General features: G+C 41.4%; 1 protein-coding gene across 4 annotated transcripts in view; it reads right to left on the bottom strand.

The window, feature by feature from the left end:
- TLE1 (TLE family member 1, transcriptional corepressor) overlaps window positions 1-13,922 on the bottom strand; it is an 81,310-nt gene that overhangs the window by 29,475 nt on the left and 37,913 nt on the right. For 2 of the 4 annotated variants that reach the window (XM_032476224.1, XM_032476226.1), the window contains exons 7-8: window positions 12,046-12,250; window positions 11,292-11,308 (exon numbers count right to left, since the gene is read on the bottom strand). In XM_032476224.1, coding sequence (XP_032332115.1) covers window positions 11,292-11,308; window positions 12,046-12,250 — 222 coding nt within the window. The remainder of the gene's footprint in view (window positions 1-11,291; window positions 11,309-12,045; window positions 12,251-13,922) is intronic. The other 2 variants (XM_032476225.1, XM_032476227.1) reach the window with 1 other exon arrangement.

Genomic DNA, 13,922 nt, shown 5'->3' with positions numbered 1-13,922 from the left:
TTTTTTTTTAATTTTGATTTTTTAAAATTTTATTTATTTTATATATATATATATGTATTTTATTGAAGTATAGTCAGTTTACAATGTTGTGTCAACTTCTGGTGTACAGCATAATGCTTCAGTCATATATGAACATACATATATTTGTTTTCATGTTCTCATATGGGTCCTTCTCAAAAGATTGAAGGAGGGAATACTCCCAAACTCACTCTATGAAGCCACCATCACCCTGATACCAAAGCCAGACAAAGACACTGCCAAAAAAGAAAGCTATAGGCCAATATCACTGATGAACATAGATGCAAAAATCCTCAATAAAATATTAGCAAACAGAATCCAACAGCACAAAAAAAAGATCATATACCAGGATCAAGTTGGATTCATCCCAGGGACACAAGGATGGTTCAACATATGCAAATCAATCAACGTGATACCCCACATCCATGAGAAAGGACAAAAACCACGTATTCATCTCAACAGATGCAGAAAAAGCATTTGATAAAATTCAACACGCATTTATGATAAAAACTTTAATGGTACTTCTTTAGAGGTCATGGATGGGTCTTCATTCCTAACCAGCCCGAGGAAATTGGTCAGATGGCTGTCTCTAAAAATGCCCCTATGAAAACCGTGGACCCCACCAAGGGAATGTTCTCTGCTCAACCACACGCAGGAGGAAATCAAAAGTGGGAACCAGAAGGCAATCTGAAGCCCTTTTGCCCACTTCAGAGGCTGCCTGTGAAGCGAGCTGAGCTTTCATTCATGACTTTTCAAGCTCCACAAATGGCAGGAGGCTTACAGAAAGGCGGGGGTAGGAACCACTGCAATTCAATACAGGAAAGCTCAGAATCATGTCTCTAGCACAGTGTGGGGCTGAAAGGTGAGCTGGCTGGAAACCTGAACTAATTACCTCAGTAAATGTCTGCTAAAAACTAACCCCTCTGACCCGGGGCCACTGCCTGCAAAGCGCTAACACGCCGGGGAAGGGAGCAGCAGCCTGCACTCATGTGGAAACAGTGTCCCCATACACCTGTCTGTATTTGAGATTATATCTGCCCTTCATGAAGTCTCCTCCTCCAGACTCGAACCAAATGCACTAAGGGCAGGGCTGTATCCTCAACTGTACATCTACCCAGGTGCCCAGCAGAACACAGCGTAATGTTGGTGTCCACTGGCAATTTTAAAGTTCAAGTCTCTTTCCCCAGGGTCCCCCATATAGCCCTCCTGCTGTATCTAGCACTGGGCATCCAAACCACTCAGCCGTTCAAAGACAGTTTTTTAATGATCTGATTTTTTTTTAAACGTGAACATAAAAGTAAACGACGCACTTGTTAGGAACCACGCAACTTCTGCTAGATACAGTAACATTTCTCTGGCTGGACCTGTACGCCTGTCAAGCTCTGAGGCCTCTGCGTCTCCGTATTAGAAGTTAAATTCCCGCCTGAGCAGCTTAAGTGAGGACTATAAGGGCATCTGAATGGGTTTTGAAAAGCTCTGAAAGTTCCTCTAAATTTGGTAGGGGCTGGTAATTAGCACCCCTACTTGTCTGAAAATTGGCTCCACTCAGAGAGGAGACTGAGACAAGTTATGAAACAAGATGTCTCATCATATTTGATGCTGTAAAACTGCTTCACAAACAAGGCAGCAAAGAGTGTGGGCAGCAAAGGCCTTGGGGAGACAGGGGGTGCCTCGCTGCAGCCCTACCAAAGACGAGCCACCTCCTTCATCCTTGTTCCCATGGACCCTGTTTGCTGTGTGTGACTGTCCCGTCCTCCAGCCCTGACATTGTTTTCACTGTTGTTCTTGATTTAAGCAAATAGTTCCAGCCTAGTGAACCTCATTCGCTGTCAGCAACGACAACCGTTTTGTTTAACTACGGCCTAGGGGGCCCTAATATTTATCATCCACTCATCTGCTCCCCAGAAACCCAAAAGTAACCTCACAGGTTGCACTGGACATTTCATGATCCTAGTCTTCTTCCCTCATGCTGCAGTATTGTCCTCATATACCATCTCATGCTCTCTGGAGCTCAGGAGTGGAACAGTCATTTTGATGGTCATTCTGAGCCATTTCAGACACATGTTAAGAATGCAGAGATTATACCTGGGTACTGACTGAATATCCTGTGGGTCCTTCAAAATTTAGGGCTCTAACCTGATTTGTGAGATTTGAATCAGAATGAGACAGAATCACATTCAACATTAAAATTTAATATTTAATCAACATTTAAGAAGAGACTATTCATGAAAGAATAAAACTGAGGTTGCTTCATTTTAAGTTATTGAAAAAGTCATGCATTCTAAACACAGAAGATAATTAGAATCAAACCTCTGAAGAGGCCAAAGCAACCTTAGCACATATTCATCCTCTGTATCCCCCTCATTTTATCTTGAGGATATCCAGGGAGGGGAGGCGATTTGCCTAAAGTCAAGAAGCCACTATTCATTAAGTCAAAGTACCTCTGCTCCCAGAAGAGTGATTTTTAAACTTGGTTTATGAACATTTAATACTTGCACCCAAATACTTGACCCTCCAAATCTCACTTAAAAGTCACATTGGTTCTTTAACTTATTGAGCTTAACATTCTAATGTGACATAATACTGCCTAATGCATGCTTTCTCTGATCCAGCCCACCTCCTGATCACAGACACACACACACACCCCCTTGACTTACTTGGTTATATGCCTGCCATAACAAAATTGTGAACATAAAAAAAAAAAAAAAAAAAAAAAGTCAGAACATTTTACAGCCTACTTTTAAATGACCTGAAAACAGTCCCAAATTTCTGGCTTTCCACTCATGAATCCTGCCATTTATAAACCAAGATTCACACTAAAAAAGACCCCAGCAGAGAGCAACCAAGTAGCCCAGGTACCCTCAGCACTGGCTGCATGCCACGTCAACCACTGTGAATACTGGTTCCACAGACTTATTTGCCGCTCGCTGCAGGCTTCTCTTCCCAGAGCCCGTATTTTGAAAGATATTTATCTACCAAATGGCTTTCATCAAGTAAAATTCACTTTTCAAATATTTATTTGTCAAATAAATATTTAATTGTGAATCAGAGTTTTTTGATCAACATGAGAACTAATAGTGTTAACCACACTGACTGATACACTCTGATTCTAGCCAAGAAACTCGATGTTTTATTTTCACCTTGCAGCTGGTAAAATTTAATTATCTGCCAGAATTTTTCAAACATTGTTAATTATTGGGCAGACTTCTACTACAAATGTTCCCAAAACTGAGATTTCCAGACGGTATATAAGTTTTCCTTTGTTTAAAAATTTTCTTAAGAACCAAACAGAATCATCTTACTTACCTTATGTCTTCTACAAGAACTCAAAATAGAAGTTTTATACAGCCCATGGGGGATATTACAAATCTGAGCAAATCAAGACTTAAAAACACATTATGTTTTCCAAACAAGCTAAAATTTGAAAACCATGATGATTTTCTGCATCTTACAAGTTGCACACACTGATGGGAATAGAGCCAAGGAAGACGATACATGGAGAGGCAGACCGGACAAGTCTCTAAAGAAAACAAGATCCTTCTGGAATGTTCAGTGCCAGAGACAGTGTCTAAAAGACCAGCTAGCCCAACTGGCAAGCCATGCTCTCCACCTATAGGCAGAGACAACACAGGAACTGACTAGATGGGGCGTAAGAACAGAGAAAAACGTCTGAACCACAAGAAGGTACCTGTCCCTCCTAAAATCCGGAATTCTTTGAGAACCTAAAACCTCAGCAGGCGAATTGTTCACTGTGGTTGCCCTGTGCTTCCTGAGGGTCACTTCCTGCACTAATATGTAGTGATGTGATGGTTAAGAACAGTTACGCAAGTGAGTGAAAAAGATACTCAGAAGAGAAAAAGTAGGAAGTCTCTCAATATTACAACCGATATACACTCCTTGAGTGGTCAAATCCAGAACACAATTCCCCAACTAGGTGAATCACGTTTTATAAAAACACACATCAGAACGTTCCCCGCTAGTAGCTGAGGGGATGCAAGTTCACTAGAAAGTTGGCAGTGTTTGAACCTAGTGGGTAGAAATGGACAACGTATTCTCTTAAAGCAAAAATAAACATCCAAACGCCAAGTATTGAACCACACCTTCACCTAAGAATTACAATGTATGTAGAAGAGTCTTTTGAACTTCAAAAGGCATTCAGTCGAATCAGAAAAAAAAAAAAAAATCCAGATTTGGACTTTGTGTTACCTTTATTCTGACCATTCTAGACAATGATGTTTCTATTTCAAGCTCTGAATACCCAAACACTCAAGACTAAGGTGGAGAGTCTCAGCTGCTTCAAAGTGAGTAATAGAAGAGTCTGTATAGTCGTGTTCCAAGAATTCACTCTTCTTTAGCCATTTAACAGTAAGGGTTGTTCAATATTGAGCTATTTTGGAAGGTAAACTCCAGAATATATAAAAGAAAGCAAGTTTCCACCATCAGTGCTACCAGATCACTTTGTAAGAGCCTTCATGAATCCTCCACCTATTCTGAGACCTCAAAGCGATTCTTCTGCCAACCAAGGCTCAACCTTGAAGCCACCAGCAGCAAATGTGAAAGGAAAACCCGCTCCCAGAGACAGCCAGAGCTAGACAGTTTTTCCCTAATGCGAAAATAATGCACATTATTCAAATGGATTTCTTTAGCTGCCATGCTGATTCCCCTGGGGACCGTTCCCCTCCTCACAGGAAAAGTGTTTGTGTCAGAGGTACAGATTGGAAACTCATGACACCTCATTTATCCTCAGTTACACTAAGGCAGTGGGAACCTAATTTGCTAGCACACTCTACACTGACAATTAACTTCTCGGCAAACATTAAAACAATTAGGCAGCGACGCACCCCTCACATCTGTGTGCCTTCTCATCCACACCTGGTGCCAATTAAGCTGTCACCCTGTGCGGTACTTTGTGCCGCAGTCCGGCTGGTCATTCATGTGTTCTGCCCGACACCTCAACAAATGCATTTTTAATCTGTAAAGACCAACAGGGACCCCACTTGTCAATGGTGAAAAGTGGAAGCAAGTGGAGATGTGTGGAAATCACATCTCAGAAGTGCGGGCTGTGAAGCAGGCCTGAAGGGCACACATCTATTTTTCATGTGGCTTAAAGGCAAAATACGTGAAAAACAAAAATAAAATACCTGGCATGTTCTTGCACCTCGATCTAGGAACTCGACACTGTCGGATGCAGTTGGGCGACTCAGGAGGACTCCCAAGAATAAAATGTGGCCACAGACGTACAGACCCAGCGCGTTATTTGGGCTAGAGGGAGGGCTAAACCACAAAATGCCTCCGACATCACTCTCTCCGTCCACAACTTGCCCCTCCACCTTCCTTCCCCAGGTAAAATGAAACAGGCGGGAATAAAGAACTTCGGAGCTGACAATAAATATAATTATTTTCAAATAATTTTTTAAGTGACTTCATAACACCTTAATCCCCTCATCAGGTCCTTGGTCACAGCAAAAATCAAATCTGTATTTCAAACCTTTTTTGAAAGCATGCTTTCGAAGCCTCCTTAGCTGTTACTGCTTCCTTTTCCTTCTCCAGCCCCTGGTGAGATGCTTCTATTGCAAGAGAAGGCCCTGATACCAGAAAACACTGGGTCAGAACTTGACTGTGGTATGGGGGCATATAATGGCACTTACACCCACCTCTCCTCATCGGAAGCAATAAGACAGAGTTTATTGCCTACTATGTTCCAGAGGGAATGCTGAAATTGATTGTGGGGCCAAAAAGAAAATAAAAGCTTTAAAAACCTGCTCCAAGGGGTAGGGCATTAAGTTTCCTCATTACAGAACACAAAATGAAGCCTAAAAAAAGGTTTGGAGGGAGAAAATAGCCTCTACCTGCTTTTTGCTTGTTTAAAGATGCCCTATTTTCACTGTGATCTCAGTGAGATAAGACCTGAACGGTTCTCCAGCCTCACACAGGCCCAGGCTACCTGCCTGGTGAGTTACGGCATCCACAGTGAGCAGACACCTCCACCTGGGTCAGATGCACACCACTCCTGACAAGCCAGAAACCGCCAGGGCTTTCTTTCCTTCTGGGGTTTACCCTTCTCATGGAAGTGATGCTGATTTTCCCCAGAGGATCTACTGTTTGAAGCACAGAAGTTTTAAATTCTGCCGAAAGAAAAATCTACTGAGGCAACTGCTTAAGAAAATGCAGTGTCTCCCACTGTGCCTTCATACTGAGATTTTTTTAGGTGACTTTGATTCATCTCAGTTTTATCCTTTTATTCCAGGCAACTCCTCGATGTAAGTCAGGTCAAGATAAAGTCACATTCAGGTGACTTTATCCTAGTCCCCGTCCACCTATGATGCACTCGAGTATTATGAGTCTGATCAAGTTCCTAAGAGGCTGGGGTGAGTTTCATGGTGCTGACACCCCGAGAAACACCAGCAACAGACACTTGGTCATACGGGGCTTCATCTTTGCAACAGCCTCACATTGTTTAAAAAAGGAAAGGAAACCACAAGTAACTGTGTTGGTGACTAATGATGCATTTACTGTTGTCTGGCTAGCCTGCAGGTAGAGGCGGGGAGATAGTCCTAAAGGCCTGCTGTGGTGCCTGATGACTTCCTGTTTGTGGTCCCTAAACCCTCAACCTGCAAGGCAGCCACCATCACCATTTTATAGACGAGACTAGAAGAAAGTTCAAAAGGATGAGAAATCTTGCCTGTGCAGCCAGACCTTCACTAGGGTCTGCCTCTGTCCAAAAGCTATGCTTTTTAAGATCTCCGCCTCCTCGCCACCACCATTGCTGCCACAGTCCTAAAGAGCCAGTGAGAGACACCGTGCTAATCAAAAACCTAAACTTTCAGAAACTGGCCAAGAGGGAAGTATTACCCAAAGCCAGCCTCACACCTTATTTCTTCCTTGCCCTCTATATTGTTGAGTGTCGTCTGAGAAAAAGTGGAGTGATGGGTGGTCCGTAACTGGGATCTGGTCCTGCCTCTGCCAATTACCTAGTCAAGTAGAAGAGCTAGAAAACAAAAAAGTAAAGACACCACCTTTACATTAAATAAAGTGATGGTTATCATAACTACTTTTAAGTAAGTTCTAAATGTGAACGTGGTAATTCTATAAGTCAGTTATAGGAGTGACAACAGGGTCCTTCAGAAAGACATGATCTAAATCTCCACCTCCGTTAATTAACTGTATGACCAGAGGCACCCAATCTCCTTGAGCTTGGTGTCTTGCTGAGAAAATGATGATGTTGCACCATTTTGACTCTTCTGGACCAGGAACCCTTCTGGAGAATTTAATGAAAGTTATGATCTCTCCCCAGCATTATGCAAGAGCTCTGAACCACAATACTCTGCATACAATCTTAGAGGGGTTCCAGGACCTTCTGACGTCCACACTGGAACCCACCTACGTCTACAGACCATCCCTGCTCTGGAGCCCCTCCCAGACAGCCCCCTCAAGTCTCCTCCCTTTTCCAAATGTTCCAAACAATGATCACATGAGTTAGGTATTTCAGTGCTTTTCATTCAACAAATAATTTGACTCTGACATTAAAAGATATCACTGCAAAATGGCATCAAGCATAGGCAGGGCTCCAGCTGGTGCTTGGCACATAGTAAGTGGTCAATAAATATCTGTGAGATGAATGAGTAAACATACATTCCATCATTATTTTCTTAAAAGCCATACAACTCCTTGTCAGTTCTCTAATTCCAGGTCTTTCAAGCAGACATATTTATGTGTTCTTTTGGAGGGAGGGGGGATTAGGTTTATTTATTTGTTTATTCATTTAAGTGGAGGTACTGGGGATTGAACCCAGGACCTCATGCATGCTAAGCACACACTCCACTACTGAGCTATACCCTCCCCTCTTCAAGCAGACATATTTAAAGTACATCCCCTTCAGCCAAAATTTAATGCAATTCATCTTTAAATTAATCGGAATATCTGAAGTTTTTACTACTCCTGAAGAAACAAAAGTCTTTTGTTAGGTTATTTCTTTGCTCAGTAGTAGCACTCTATCAGTAGGCTTCTGTAGAAAAAAAAAGTTTGCAAACTAGAAAAATAGTAGTCAAATCTTAATTTATAATCAAAAGCCAAACAGCAAAACGTACCTCTCAAAAGTTACTAGCTTTATCATTCATCCTTTTCAGAAACAAGAAACTTAAAAATAGCATCCATATACTGATAGAGTGTGTCCTCATACCTTCACTTCCTGGGTTTTACATGAAACAACATGTTACATCAAGGCTCATTTATTTTCCTTAAAACCTTAAGCTAGCAAATGGAATAGTTTGTCACTGAAAATAAGTAAACATAAACTATCTGTGAACCAGTTTTAGACTCACAGATAAAAATCCATACACACCCACATTCCCTCTGGATCTAGATAAGTTCCTGATTTTTGCACTTGATATAAAAAGTCTGTTCAACATAGAAAGGAGAGCAGGAAAAAATAGGACTATGTGCCAGCCTAGAATTTTTTCAGAACTCCTTAGTCTTACTTAAGGCAGACGCTCCTAGAGTTTGGTCCAAGGACCCCGTGGCTCGCTCTCTGAGGGCAGATTTTCTTCCAATATTTAAACTAAAACAATGTATGGCAACAGAAGAACACAGAAGCGGGTGAGAATTCAACTATCCTCTGTCAAGTCAGGCATTAAAGACATTTGCAAATGTGCAAAAAACAAAGCCACCCTTTCCACTACAATTTTTTATTCTGGAAAATATTTTTCATTAAAAATGTTATTTATGTTAATGCTATTAAGTAGCTCTTTATCTTTTTAAGTGATTTTACAATCTGTTTTATTTCTAATCCAAAAAATTTTCAAAATATTTGAGACCCATAAACAAAAGTTCTCTGGGGTCATCAATAATTTTAATTTATGGCTATAAAGACTCAGAGACCGTAAGGTTTGAAAATCACTGCCCTGTAGTGACTGCTGTTAATCCCTCATTAAATTAAAAAAACAAATAAAAATAGAACCAACAGCACTACAGAGCAATCAACTGACTTTATCTGCCAAGATTCAACTTCATAATTCAAAGCACTTTATTAAATAGGTAAATACTACAGTATTTTAGGCACTAATAATACACATCATCTCATTACCAACTGCCTGTCATATTTAAATTTTACACAAAGTTTGAAGAGAGCTTGTTAAAGTTTATATAACTGCAGCAAAATCCCACTTATACAGACAGTGAACAATTTAATTCCTCTCTACAGACTGAATTAAATGTTTAGATTACAAATTAATGTAGTTTCCCCATTTTATACCATCATTACCATGAGTTTTCAGCAACATGCAAGAAACTCAGTATATATACTTATTCTGAAAATACTCATTGTAATGATCATCAAGACTTGTCAAAAATTTGATGTGAAAAATGAGACATGCAAATAAGATCACGTAACCATGTATTTTATATGATTTTATCGACTGGTTTAGGCAATGTATCTACCACATTTTGACCTGTTCACTGACTGCTAACTTAGCATGCATGCACTTACTAATTAACTGGACTTAAAAGCAACTCACAGCTGCCTGAAATTCAAGAACTATTTTGTACTTCTTTAAGGGTACAACTCTTCATCCTTCACTCCACCCTCATGTCTCCAGTCAATTAAGTTCCTGATTACACTTTCCAGCCAAAAATATAGGTTATTATACTCAGAAAGACAGACACACAGACATATGGAACAACACCTCTACAAGCTTACTTGTGCAAACTCTACAACCTGCCACTGGTCTTTCAGAGAGGTATACGCCGTGGTATCCATTCCGTAACTGTCTAGAACTCTTGCTGAAACGTTCTACAGTCTTATACCTTCTAGTATTTTTGTCGCCTTTCCTTGGTTCTTTGAGAAAGGGCTTGTATTCCATGTGCCTGCAAACCCCTCGCTGCAGACACACTTCCTATATTACCTTACACATAGTCAGTACTCAATAAATATACAGTGACTTAAGGTGAAACAGTAGTACTGAGAACACAAAGCTGAATTAAAAATAAAGTCTCCAACCTAGAATAAATTCAGTAAGTGAAAACATGCAGCCAACTAAAGGACACGGGCATCCCCAGCATCACCTGTGCTGTCTCCAGTCTCCAGTCCTGGTTTCGGGTTTTAATCTGATGCTCTACTGAATGAACATGGCAGCTCCAATTTTTTCTCTCTTTTCTCTTCTCAATATTTTCCAGAGAAAACTTGTAGTACGAGAGTTTCAAAACTAGCTACCCCATCTTTTCCCCATTATCCATTCTTCCCAACACATCCTGATACATAAAATATACCAAGCTCTGTCTCAAAGAGAATTTTAAAAACAGCTACTATTCTACACAGAAGAGAGGGGGGCAGAAAAAACCTCAACTTGATTTATCTTCCCCCTAGACGCAAAGAAAGTAACAGGATAGATTTAAAAGTTCAGTATCCCATTTTTCTTTTTTACCATATTTAGATTTAAGATGGTCAAAGTATTTCCATGTTCAAAAAGAAAGGAGGGAAGGAGGCAAATACTGTAGGTTATTTCAGCTGAAAAGGGACCAATTTCTCACTCTATCTGCTCCATGACATTTGAGAGACGCATTTTAGAGACAGGTCTCCCTGCCAGTAACCAGCAGATACCTGTACAGCTCAAATGTGCATTATGTAAAATACATAAGATTTTGGCTGGTGAAAAAACGAACTCAAGAAGCACAGAGCCCCTGTGCACTGAATTTCCTTGTTTTTGAGAGCTTCCTCACTCAGCTCTTTGGACTAATGTGAAGTTCAAGCTCACATTCCAAGGACAATTATGACAAGAAAATTAGACATGGAAACCTAGCAACTAAGATGCATTTGCAGAGGATAATGAACGGTTTAGGTAGAAATAACACAATACTAGCCAATTTCACATATGGATTGTGACCTCTTGCCTGAAGAACTAACTTAAGATAAAAGTGAATACTCTCTTCACAGGTAAACCTGGCCTCGAAGTGCAATAATAAATGTATTTTTTAAATGGGTTTGAGGCACATACAGACCAAAGTGTATTTTCAAGTTCGTAATTACAGCAAACCGCTTTGCCTCCAATTACGTCCCTCTCATCTTGATGGAAGTTGTATTAAAAAAGACAAGAGGGAAAGAGATAGTCTATATATATATATTTTTTTTTTTTCTCAGAAAGAAGAATAAAACCAGGTCACTGAGAGAGGTGGAGCAGAATACACGTGTCTGTGCCTGTGTTTACAGAAAGGCAGCTGAGGGGGCACTGCAAGGGTGGGGGGGACGTGTGCTCATGTGCAGCAGGCATTAGGGTACTTACTGTGCCCGGTTCTCTGTCTGCTCCCGAGGTTACCAAGAAACGCACAGACATGCCCGTTCAGACACAGAGGCAAGAACAGAAATAAAAAAAAGGGGGGAATAATTAGAACACAAGCCCCAAACAGTTTTAAAAATGGCTTTTATTTATATAAGTCATTGCACATTCCTAATACAGTGATTTCCTGAAAATTACAGTATTTTGTAAACATAAGATTTACAGTTTAACCATACACAAAAGCCTATTTTTTTAAAATTTCTTGACAGAATAAATTACTTCTTTTTTCAAAAAATTAGTCAAGTGCAATTTTGCCCAATATTTAACGCATACTAGAATTAAAGCCTATGAAACTAAGCAGTAACAGATGCAATTATCAAACCTTCCATTTGAACACATTCACTTTCAAATTTAACTTCTTATTTCGCCCCATTTAACAACATTACTTTCTTTGAAAATTACCCAATTAAGCAGTTAACAGTTTTCCATAATATGGTACAGGCCACTGGCATTAACGAGGCAGTTGCCAAGATGTCAGGATGCCTGCAATCTAAAGAGATCGGGGATCTACAGATGCCCACGTTAAACCCGGAAAACCTCCAGGGTGAACTGTGTTTCAGTGGCCAAGCTTTGCGACAGTTCCTCTTAGCTCATTGTTTGCTCTCTGTATAGGTTGGGGCTTGCTTTAGCGGTGCACAAACTTTGCAGCACTGTAAGAGTGTTAGGACAAGGTCCTAATCTGGCTTGCCCGGCCTCTCACCTCTGTGGTGCTCTGCATCATGGTGCTTCTTGTCATCTTTAATTGCCAAGTGAGACTGCCCACTCAGAGCACTAGACAGCGCCAGAAGGCCAGCACTGCCGCCGAGGGGCGGGATTCCAGGAGGCTGAAGTCCCGAAGGGTGCGGTGTGAGGGGCACTGGAGGTCCATGGCCGTGAGAAAGATGCTGAGCTTGCAACTGCTGCTGCTGTTGGTGGTGGTGGTGGGAGAGGAAGAGGAAGAGGAGGAGGAGGAGGAGGAGGAGGAGGAGGAGGAGGAGGAGGAGGAGGAGGAGGAAGCGGGGGGGAAGAGGAAGCGGCGGAGGCGGCAGCATGGTGCGGGGGGAGAGTAGACATGACAAGAGACGATGGAGCAGACAGAACAGGAGATTCGTCATACACAGGGAGTAGAAAGAGAGAGACGGAGGGAGGAAAGGGAGAAAAAAATGTGATTAGCACCTTCAGTCCATCAAAGGTTTTTCATCTGCTCAGTTACCTGATATAATATCATCTTCCCAAAATATAATCTTCAGGTTGACACTGTCACTTTCTGGCCTCTATCACCTGAGAGTATAGCTGAGTTATTATTAGCAAGCCTGGATAAGTCAGTAAGATCTCATGTGTTTGTTAGTTCCATCTCTAACCGCCTCCAGGGATGAAATCTAGTGTGTCACTGAATCTAAGATGCTGCAGATTTTGGACTCATCCTGACTGCAGGAAGGTTAAAATGGAGGAGGTGCAGATACACGCCCTACAGTACAGAAACTATCTTTTCAACTAGTCACCAGTGGTTAGGTGACTCCATTTCACCCTAGCATTCTTGCATTCACTTACCACAGTGATAGGATGAGACAAAACTAAAATATTATCTTTAATTAACAGCACTCAGAAAGCAGGAAGAACTAGCATCTCTTACACACTTTCGTGTCCTTAGTTCATCCAGCCCTCAGAGAATGGAAGAAACCTTTCACAGAAGGGTGCAGGGCTCAAGGCACTGAGTTTCTCCCCCCAGGCAGGAGGGGAGTGAAGTCAATGTGGAAAGGATCCCAGTGGCGGGGCTCTAGTCACTGTACCACCACATATAGGGGAGGCTCAGGGAGCCACGTATGTGACGGCTGGAAGAGACCTCAGAGACAAAACTTTGTTTCTCCCTTCCTTTCTCTTGAGCCCCACGCCCCAAACCCACCTCTTCCACATCACAATGGAAAATCCCAGTACCCTGAGGGGCCAAGCACCATGCCGAGGAAAAGTCTTACCAGCCGTGTGGAACTCCAACCACAATGACCAAGTCCCGGTTCCCATATGCCTTCACCTCTACTGCTTACCCCATTCCAGGAGAGTTATAAATCTGTTCACGTTAAAAAGCATCGTTGCTCTCATATATTATATTTAAGGCCATGTTGTAGGAAATGAAAAAGTATCCGAGAAATGGCCCCTGTGCCATAAATCTGGCCACATTTCAGCTGTCCAACATAAAACTCGTTTTGGATGAGACAGTAAAAACGATTAAAGCTCAATTTCTAAGGTGCAATGTTAGGAAATTCTTAAGATTCTGATTTGTGCTCACTTGCCTGGTACGCAATTACTCGTTTTATTTATGACCCCTTCACGTGGACTGAATATATGAGATCTTCACACCACATCATCGGTAATTTCCACTCCAACCACCGATTTTTAACTGAATCCTAAACATGCTTCTGGCTCTCAAGAGCAAGAGAAAACAGCCTCTGAAAGGCAGAAATCAGCGTCTACGGTCATTTTACAGTAAACTTTCAACCACACCTAGTATCTTAAAAAAAAAATCTTTAGGTACCCAACCTTCTTTTTAAACTTCCATTCCTTCCAAAGGAAGCACAGTTCTTATTAGAGGGAAATTGGAAA

This window comes from Camelus ferus, unplaced genomic scaffold, assembly GCF_009834535.1.
Source record: "Camelus ferus isolate YT-003-E unplaced genomic scaffold, BCGSAC_Cfer_1.0 contig299, whole genome shotgun sequence".
NCBI classification, from domain to species: Eukaryota; Metazoa; Chordata; class Mammalia; order Artiodactyla; family Camelidae; genus Camelus; species Camelus ferus.
This window is presented reverse-complemented; position numbering and strand designations above follow the sequence as displayed.